Here is a 10,604-nt window from a genome sequence, read left to right on the forward strand (position 1 = left end):
TGATATCTTCTACACTCTGAACATTGAGGACAATGTTTCGTTTTGGTTGGGAGGAAAGGATAGTAGTTGATATTTATAAAAAAAAAACTTTACTAGTTGTGTTTTTTATTTGCAAAACCATTGTTACCATGTTGGCAGAGTCAAGGAGTTCTTTTGTTAGAGTGACTCTTGAGACACATCCTAGTAAACATTTTTAACAAGATCTATTATAATACTTCTTGAAATATTTAGGTTTACAAACTGTCGCATTATTATTTATTACTTCTGCTCATATACTCATTAAAATAAGTATTTTTAAACCTTCATTTTCACACACACACACTTCAACATGTGACTGTGGGTTGCATATTGGATTATTACATTATTTATGTTCTTCTGTTAAAGGTAACAACTAAAGGAAAGTGATAGTATATAATTTGTAAAAAAAAGAAAAATACAAAGGAAAAAAAATAAAAATGATTATAAATGTAATTAAAAAAATAAAATAAATAAAAATATAGATACGTTTGGTTTCGTAGCCTCCTTAACCTGAGTTATTAAGCCCGAAAGGATCTTTTAACACCTAATACCCTAAAGTCAACTAACTTGGGAGCTATTGACTCAACGCTTATTACATGGATTGAGGAGAAAAGTTTAAGGAAATTAAACATTGCATTATCTATGTATCAGTTTCTGCAACCTGAGTTATTAAGCTTGAAGGGGTGTCTCAACACCTAATGCTTTAAGATCAACTAGTCTGAGAGTTATTAGCCGAAAACTCATTATATGGGTTACAGATGCATTGTGTTTTAAGTTATATGTATATATATATAAAAAATAATAATCTCAATCCAAGGACGTTAACCTTAAACATTAGAACATAATATCGTTTTCTTCTAATAAAAGCCCCATCATCAATGTTTTCATACATTGAGCACATAAAAAAAAAGATTTATTAATATCTTATTTTAACAATATGAAGCAGATATATATAAATTTAATGAGAGTTTGTTTACTTGAATAGAGTAATGGAAGTTAAATAATGAATACCTTGCTTTGAAAAACTTGCAAATTATTTTTCTATTTTAACACTTTGATTACTAGGGACTAGTAATAAGTTGGTTGGGGGGTGTGATTAGTACTTAAAAGTGCATTTTTATCAAGGCTTTATATCATCATTTTGTACTTGAAGTATCAATAACTCCTTAACTAGAACATGTTTTATAATAACAAGTCTGATAATATAAGATACCTTAAAATTTATGGTAAATGCTCATTTTAAATACAGGTATTCTCATAATTCAAATGATTGATTATTGTGATTAACTATTATAAGTGAAAGGACAAAGAAAAGGCTAAGCTTACGAAGGAGATGCCGATTCACTTTAAATTCGAACACTATTCAGTCATCGAATCATATCTAAAGCTATAGATCTTGAATTTCATATTAATTTATATGGATGGAAAGATAAGAAATAGGCCTACAACTTTCATGGGTATGGAAAGACCTAAATTTTCCATTTTTAAATTCAAAGTTTGGCCACAAAAGAGAAGTCCGAATCTGTCTTGCAATCCAACCCAAATACTGTTCAAAGTTTTACCCATAACTACAGTTCTAGAAGTTTAAATGATTTAAAATTTGGTGGGTGGAAGGAAAAGATAATTTCCAACAACTTTCATGAAGAACACTTTGTCAAATTTTAATTGCATCAATGTCCATTCAGTCATCCAAAGTGCTTCAGTGATGCTGTTCACTAAGTCCACTAATCAATAGTTGGCCACTACATCAAGTATCAATTCCCACATGAATAGTTTCGAATTTTAGCCTATAAAAGGAGATATTTGTCATTCATTTGGGCATCTTGTTTTTCTTATCAAGATCATGTTCTTGCTCTCTCTTTTTATATTTTTGTAATGCTTAAGTTTTGTTTTCATTAATCTCTTATTTATACTTTTCATTTCTTTTATTATACTTAGTTAACTTATATAATGTAAAGTTGATTTCCTTCTTGGCTCGTGTTTATTAAAATAAAACAATGAAGGGAAAAAAGAAGTAGGGTTAATACAAGTTATAATTATCCCTTGAAATGCAATGCCTTTTAACTAGTTTGTGAGACATGGCAAAACATTTTGTCAGCATGCTAAAGCTTACAGCCTCACACTGTCAACTACAGCTGTCAAACAACTAGTATAGGAAGTGTAGGAAAATTGAATAGATTATATCTCAAGATTCGCTTTATCAGAGACCATATCTCAGATTTGAAAGCTTTATTGTAGCCTGCAAAAGATGTTTCAAGATGATAAGCTGATCAATTCTACCTCTCAAGAACACATGTAAACGCACCCATCCACTTTCCCAACGACAAAAGAACACAATTCCCCTTTGCCTAAAACATCATATATGAGAAGGATGGCAGGCTTTGTTACGGAAGGAAAGAAAATCGGTAAAATTCTGGAAAGTCATCTGGAAGGCAAAAGTTAAAAGCTACAAAATGGACACTTTGAGCTTGAACTTATGAATAATTACTATAAGCTTTGGAATACGTACTAATATCAGTTGAACTACCCGTTTGAGATAATTGGCAACCACAAATATACTAAAAGCAACAGCTAGAAATAGATGCCTGGAAATATATATATATATATAAGAAGTAATTAAATTACCATAATCTACATATTCTAAATTTAGTTTCCCCGGCAAAGCATCTTTGTTTCAGAAAATTAATCGTCAATCACAACAAACAACTAACACTAAAACAAGTGTGTTGTCAAGAAACAAAACTAACTTAACAGCATCAATCCAGAGAAGGAAATATATAGTTACGGAGCTGGCTGCTGGCTGCTGGCTGTGGCTGGCTAATGTTTTTGTTTTCCTTGTCATCAATGTCATTTTTCTAACTAAATTTAGCTAAAACACTGTAACCAGACGGTTATGTTGGCAGGAAATTAAAGCCATCTTCTTTCTTATATATAACAATGCAGCGTTGTGATCTTCTTTCTGTTCAGCTCAATTTTGGACATGAAACTTTAGCGTTACCTCATCTGGTTTTTGTGGTCTAGTTTTCTCAGTGTTTCCATGCATCCTCCATGGCTTTGTTGCTACCAAATTTATCCGAAGTGGAAGAAAAGCACGGAATCACAGCTATTGCAATTGATGAAGACAAGAACAGCCAGCTTGCAGTGAAATGGGCTGTAGAGAACTTTTTTAACCACAAAAGCCGTCATTTCATCCTTGTTCATGTTCGAATTAAAACCTTTAACCCTCGTAAGTAGCTCCTAATTAATTCCATCATCAACAGAGCACTATTTCCTCAAATGTGAAAACATTATGTACAAGATGATAATTTGTTTTTCCAAGGAATTTGAGGCATGATGATATATTCTGTGATATTTTATGAGAAAGGATCATGTATAACTGACATTACTAATGTTATTGGAAATTACAAGTATTGAAGACAAAACACGAGTTCAAACTCAGAATAGAACGCCCTTTGAGCTACACATGGTCTTTTTTCTTGTTCAAATTTGGAGAGCATTGCAGCTCGAACAAAGGCAGGATGTCTAGCTAGCCAAGGTGCCACTCCCTTTATAATCTGAGCTAGCCCCAGCCGAAAGGCATCCGTGATAATGCTGAACCTTTAAATAAAGTTCAAGCTATCTGTTTGTATCATATATGCTGCGTTAACTCCATTTGGGACCGAAATTATTGAGGATGGCATTACAGATTGTTGCCTTAATCAATATTGTGTTTGATTTTGTGTTTCCTTGGCTTCCCAGAGGGTTTTGATGCTGTACCAAAAGAGGGTCGTCCACCAACTAAGCAGGAGGTGCAGCTATTCCTTCCATATCGTGGATTTTGTGCTCGAAAAGGAGTGAGTAATTTTCATAAACATGTCTCCATAAAAGGGCATTGCAAGCTCCATGATCTTGTTATATTTGTTTTTGGTGCTGCACCCATTACAATGGCCGCATTTGCATAATACCGTAGTTGGAAAAGACCAAACATGTATAGAAGATCTCATTGAACCCTGCCTATGTGCTGATTCCTTGATTTTTTTTTTTTGGGATTTCAGGTTGAATTGAAGGAAGTAGTCATCCATGATATCGATATTGCAAGAGCACTAGTTGATTATATTGGTAACAACTGCGTTGACAATATTATTCTCGGTGCTTCCACCAGGAATCCTCTAACAAGGTCTCCCCCTCTCTTTCTGCGCACGCGCACACACATCACATACTTCGTAGTTTTGGTGGATACGAAACTGTATTGAATCAAATGAGATCTGTCGTAGTTTTTGGCTTCAAATGTTTAGGTTTTCTTGAAAAACATCAACTGTCATCATAGAAAGCAAGAGCTCTTGCAGCTATGAGCAGTTCCAGCACATTGCTAATTTATGCTTTAATAAGCAGGGACAAGTTATGCGTTAATATACATATCAATTGATAAAACCGTACTGCTTTTGCAATTGGAAAGTTAAAAATTGTAACCTACGGCGATCTTCTTCATGCAGGAAATTTAGGAATCTAGATATTCCATCTAGCTTACTAAAACTTGCTCCAGAATCATGTGGAGTATATGTTATCTCAAGAGGAAAAATTCAGTCCCAAACTCGACCTCAGACACCCTCTAGTGCTGCTAAAAGTCCAGCGCAACCTCAAACACCGACTAGTCCCGCTATTGGTCCAAGGAAACCTGAAACACCTACTAGTGATGCTTCTCACCGAAGGCATGTTCGAATACCAAGAGGTGCTGCTACTCCAGGGCAGCCTCAAGCACCTAAAACACCACCTACTACTCCCAGGCGCCTTCAAATGCTTACTCATATTGAAACTACAAGGCAACAAAATCACCAGGGTTTTTTACCATATCTTCTATCCGATAGCCCAAAACATGAAGATATTACTATGTAAGTTTTGGAATATGATTGATGATATTTTTTTGCTTGGAGAGTATCATAACTTCTGTCTTGACGGTCAAAGGTTTCAAAATGTTGTTCATTCATTCTTGAGACTTACTGAAAAGAAGAACATCCGACTGCCATAATGAGGTTATGATCATAGTAAATTGGTCAGTATTTGTAAGCTTAGCTTAATTAATCCAATCATGGATGTTCTCAGTAGATAAGAGTGCACTTAGAAGCGGTGTACTTCTTGCTTACCGAAATCTCAGTTGCTAGCGGAAAAATACAATTTAAGTCATGCAAGTTGGAAAAGTAAATGTTTTGATACAATTTCTTTTTGCAAAAACAGCAATCCTCTGTCGATGGCACCATGTGAGGAGCGTACATTCAGCTACCAGACTCTTAAAACATCAATGGATGGTCGAGCGCCGCATGCGTTGAAAGGAGATTTTGTATCGTGTCTCGGTGAATTTTCAGGGCCACCAAGTGTAGTATCAACTGAAATTTCCTCTGAAGATTTTGAATTCTCAATAACATCAGAAAGTCCTAGGGACTTCTCACCAATCCCAGTGAGTATCTCTCTCATTAAAAGTTGATTAGGGCCATTGTATCAAATCTTCAACCAGGATGGTGACAGTCTCCAACTGCTCCAAGACATTTGACTTCATTTCCAAAATCATTATAAGATGCATATTCAAAGTTAAAATAGGAGTTATAGGGGAAAGGTGCTCCTTAGTGTGGACAAGTTGGATGATGCTCTTCGCTTTTTGAACCATAGTTAATTCTGTTTTCAGCACTGTGAAAATGTAATCATGTCAACAAAGACTTTAGCTAGACTTTTTAGAGATCATTTGTATTTTGAGATTCCTGATATTCAGGATCAAGCTGCATGTATAAAATTCAAGCATGAAAATTATTTTATTGTAAAAGAACCGATTAAACGTGCAGTTAAGAAACAGTCATGTGCAGGTCCTGCCTAGGGCTTATAGAAATTTTAGAATTCCATTAAAGCGGTAGATATCACAACATTATTGAAATAAATATTGTTCTTTGTCGCAGAATGTGGTGGAAGCAGAAATAAGGAGACTAAAACTCGAATTGAAGCAATCTATGGAAATGTATAGTTCAGTTTGCAAAGAAGCTGTTATGGCCAGACATATGGTAATATCGTAATCATAGATTAGATAAGATTTATGAGCTTTTGAGTGTGCATGAGTAAGCTTATTCTATGTTTGTTTTGTTTTTAGGCAAGTCAGCTTCAGCGTTTGCATGCATTGAAAACACGTAAATTAGATGAAGCAAAGCTTGCTGAGGAGGCTGCACTGTCATTGGCAGAGATGGAGAAGCAAAAGGCCAAGACAGCTATAGAAGCAGCAAAAATGGCACAGATGCTCGCACAAATGGAAGTTCAGAAGAGACATACCGCAGAAAAGAGAGCCACACAAGAGGCAGAAGAAAGGAAAAAAGCAACAAAATATTTGGCACATAATAGCGTGCTATATCGCAAATATACTATTGAAGAGATAGAAGTTGCGACAAATTACTTTGAGAGCTCCAACAAGATCGGTGAAGGAGGATACGGACCTGTTTTCAAAGCCACACTTGATCATACTCCGGTTGCCATCAAAGTTTTGAGACCAGACTTGTCGCAGGGCCAGAGACAATTTCATAAAGAGGTATCGTATATTATTTTGTTAGTGTAGCACGCTGCATAAATGTAAGCTTATCATTCTTTTATTTGTTATTTGCAACTGTTAAATTTTTTAGAATTTGAAACCTAGGTTAGGCTCAATTTTTCAGCAAGGTTACAACTTTCGAGTATACACAAAGATGATAATGCAACTTAGATGGCAATGTAGATTTGACAGTAACATGCTAACTTGTATTTTAGAAATGCCCGATATCCATCTTACTAGCTATGAGTGATCATGATGCTAAGAGGCAATCTTTGTAGAAATGAAAACTTGAAGAAGAAAAACAAAAAAAGAAGAAGAATGGCAATCTAAGTGGAGAATGGTTGAAGATTATGGCAAGCATGCTGAGTTGCAGATGCTCAGTTTTTGCATTCCAGTGAACCTGAAGGAACGAACACGCATGTTGATTTCATTTTTAAATGCTTGAGAATACTACAACCCTTTAGTGGAATCAGCATGTGCCAGATTAATTGAACCTCCTCTCCTACAACTTCAAAAGCTAAACAATGTAAATTGACAATGATATAGGTCGTAAACTTGCTTTTTGTTCGGTTCTCAGCAAAAACACAGATCAAAGAAGCGAGCATGTGATGAGGAAGAAATAAGAAAGCATAGCAACATGACAATTAGCTTGTAGCCTTTAATTCCTTCTGTTTTAATAAGTTAACAACCCATGTTATCAACACAGGTTCAGGTTTTGAGCAACGTGAGACATCCACATATGGTTATCCTGCTTGGTGCCTGCCCAGAGTATGGATGCCTCGTGTATGAGTATATGGAAAAGGGCAGCTTGGAAGACTGCCTCTTCAGGAAAGGCAACACTCCTCCAATCCCATGGAAAAAACGTTTCAGCATAGCTTGTGAAATCTCCACAGGCCTACTTTTCCTTCATGAAACAAAACCAGAATCGTTGGTGCATCGCGATCTTAAGCCCGGAAACATCCTCTTAGATAGGAATTATGTGAGCAAGATTTCGGATGTGGGTTTGGCCAGGCTTGTTCCGCTAGCTATGGCTGACAATATTTCTCAATATTGCCAGACAGAAGCAGCTGGCACATTTTGCTATATTGATCCAGAATATCAGCAGACAGGACTGTTAGGCGTCAAGTCAGATATATATTCATTGGGTATAGTACTGTTACAGCTTATTACAGCAAAGAATCCTATGGGTCTATCCCACCAGGTTGCGCAGGCCATTGAGGAAGGAACCTTTTCAGATATTCTTGACCATACACAGACAGATTGGCCTGTAGAAGAGGCGTTATCGCTTGCAAAACTGGCGTTGAAGTGCTGTGAGCTGAGGAAAAAGGATAGGCCAGACCTTGCATCAGTGGTTTTGCCGGAGCTGAACAGGCTAAGAGATCTTGCATTGGCTAATGAAGCTGGTGAAAATCAGACGGTCTTACCACTACCCCACCCTTACGTTTCAGTTTCAGAAGGGAAATGCCATGCTAGTCAGGTCAGTTGCTGTCTCAAATCACTTGACTTAGATTTCATAAGCAGATAGTAGATATAATCATGTAGCTGTAATCATCTTATCTCTTACCTCATACTTCATCCAGAACAGTACACATACTATAAATCTCCAGTAGGCCGTTTCATAATATGAACCAGGAATTAAGATTCCAGGCGATAACCGATTTAACGCTAGAATAGCAGATACATGGCCTCCTCTCTTTCCTTACTGGACAATGCTTGGGCAAAGAGCAACATTAGAAAAACATTTCAGTATGACAACTGCAGATCAGGAAAATGAACAATGAAATGTTGTTGCAAACGGGACAGGCATAATAAAAATGTTGAAGGGTGCATCGTATTCTCAATTTCACAAAGAGAAAAAGGGAAACAATAATTGTTCCAAAATTCTTAAAATAGTTATAGATCTCTTTACTATGCAAGATAGGAAGGACTGAGAAACAATCCTAACGTCGAAATGCAAAATTCAACGTAGATATATGTAAAACGAGGATGGCATCAGCGATACATGTCCAGGTTCTGGAGCTTCAAGTCTAAAGATTCTTCCAGCAGCAGGAAATCTAGGATTTTTCCGCCGCAAAGAGGAAACCGACCATGGGAAAAGGCAGACATGAAAAAATTCCATGGTTGCAGCTGGTCGTCCTTTGCAAGCTGTGCTTCCAATCCTAATGCTCCGATTCAAAGATTGAAGTCATTTTCATGAGCAAAGTTCGAATTCTTGCAAATAATTGATTTCCATTCTGCATGTTCGATAATGGACCGCACACTGGGTAGATACTATCTTACTTTTCTGCTGGAAGACACTCTTTGCAACCATCTGATAATATATATTCAGTACATGTCATGGCAATAATCTTTTTTAATAAATTTCTATGGCACTGAATCGTTACAATCTATCCTGAATTCTGTACGCGTGATTCAGTTTGTTTATTACTTGAATACAATTAATTCTTTGCGTACGTATGTTTGGAGTAAATCTTTTGCATGCATCCTTAACTGTTTCTCAAACAAAAGTTTTGATTCCACACAAGTGTTTTTGGATACTGGACGGAATCCCTCATCATCAAAGCTCGCCAAGTCAAGTGTTTTCCTTTCTCAGAATTCTTCATTTTCATTGCCCGTAAGGTAACTATGTCCTGAAAGCATACATGTTCTTGTCTTGGACAAACTTTATAGTTTTTTTCTTGGCAAATAATCTATTTATCTCCTCTTCATATCCTGGTTTTTAATTTTCCCCTTGGGATTTTCACTCACATTTGTTTTTTTTTTCTTCCCCCTTTAAATTGCAAGATCTCCTGTGATACCATCTTTTTATGAATATAAATAGCGTTTAAAACTTACGTAGGTATAAATTATTTTTTCCAGGAAAATGCTGGATATAATGAATAACGAAGACATGAATCAATCACAATAAAAAAATGATTGTACAACGAGGCCATTTTATGTGTCTGTGAAGTTTTCTAGCTATTTTTGCTTATTAGCACAAATTAATTTTTTTGGTAAAATTAATGACATGGCTACAAAAAATTGTGAAATAACATAATTGTACATGACATATAAAGAAGTTGCGATTGAAAAATGCAATATTTATCAAATGTTATGTTTCTGATATGCAATAACTACCTAACCACAATTTACCTCTAAATTCACCCGTAAATAACACCTAAATTATTTGTTAAGCCCTATTTAATTTGTGAAGCTCTAATTTAAAAAACAAATTGTGAATCAGTGATAAATATTGTAATGTTTAATTAATAATAATGAATTTAGAGGAATATTTCACAATGATTTAAATGAATAAAATAATGCGCAAAATTTGAATTTTTTTTACGTAAATTACCAATTGTCATTTAATCCAATTGTTAGATCATAGTGAAATTTTATAAGAGATCTTTGACACATCATTTTATCTTGGATTAAATCTTTATGGCAATTTGACCTTAGGAAGGTGTTTAGATAAAAATAGAAGTTGAGGGGGGTGAATGTAACAAATAACCTTTGGAGGGAAAAATTAAGGTGAGGTAAAAAGATAAGTAATCGAAAATATTATCCTCCAACTATATTGTTCACTCAGAATAATAGCAAGGAAAGGAGAGAGGAACTTTGTTCCTATTTTCTTCAAGATAAAGCATCATTGCATATCTTTCCATGAAGAAATTTGAAAGTGATTGTTGTTAAAATAATTAAGATTAAACACAAAAAGGAGGCTAGAATTCTGAATAATCTGTATATTATGAATGCTTAACCTTAACCTAAATACAAATAAAGTACATATAGATTAAACTGAAAGTATTATTCTACCCTTAATAAATAAGACTATATAAATATTATTTAACATCTCCCCTCAAACTCACGATGCGGCAGCTACAAGCATCGAGAGTTTGCCAACTAGAAAACAAAAACGAGAGATGGAATGTGCCTTGGTGAAGAAATCTGCAATCTGCAAGGAAGAAGAACAAAAGGCAAAGCAATGGTGCCATGCTTGAGATGATGACGAGTAAGATGACAATCGATCTCAATGTGCTTAGTTCGCTCATGAAAAACCGAGTTGTGA

General features: G+C 35.4%; 1 protein-coding gene across 1 annotated transcript; it reads left to right on the top strand.

The window, feature by feature from the left end:
- The first annotated feature begins 3,066 nt into the window (after positions 1 to 3,066).
- LOC105118644 (U-box domain-containing protein 35-like) lies at positions 3,067 to 8,525 on the top strand. Its single transcript, XM_011016625.1, has 9 exons — positions 3,067 to 3,244; positions 3,757 to 3,851; positions 4,053 to 4,174; positions 4,491 to 4,886; positions 5,230 to 5,449; positions 5,940 to 6,041; positions 6,128 to 6,556; positions 7,263 to 8,033; positions 8,478 to 8,525. Exons 1-9 carry the CDS (start codon positions 3,067 to 3,069, stop codon positions 8,523 to 8,525), a joined length of 2,361 nt encoding a protein of 786 aa, XP_011014927.1.
- The last annotated feature ends 2,079 nt before the right edge of the window (positions 8,526 to 10,604 follow it).

This window comes from Populus euphratica, unplaced genomic scaffold, assembly GCF_000495115.2.
Source record: "Populus euphratica unplaced genomic scaffold, PopEup_1.0 scaffold2108.1, whole genome shotgun sequence".
Taxonomy (NCBI): Eukaryota; Viridiplantae; Streptophyta; class Magnoliopsida; order Malpighiales; family Salicaceae; genus Populus; species Populus euphratica.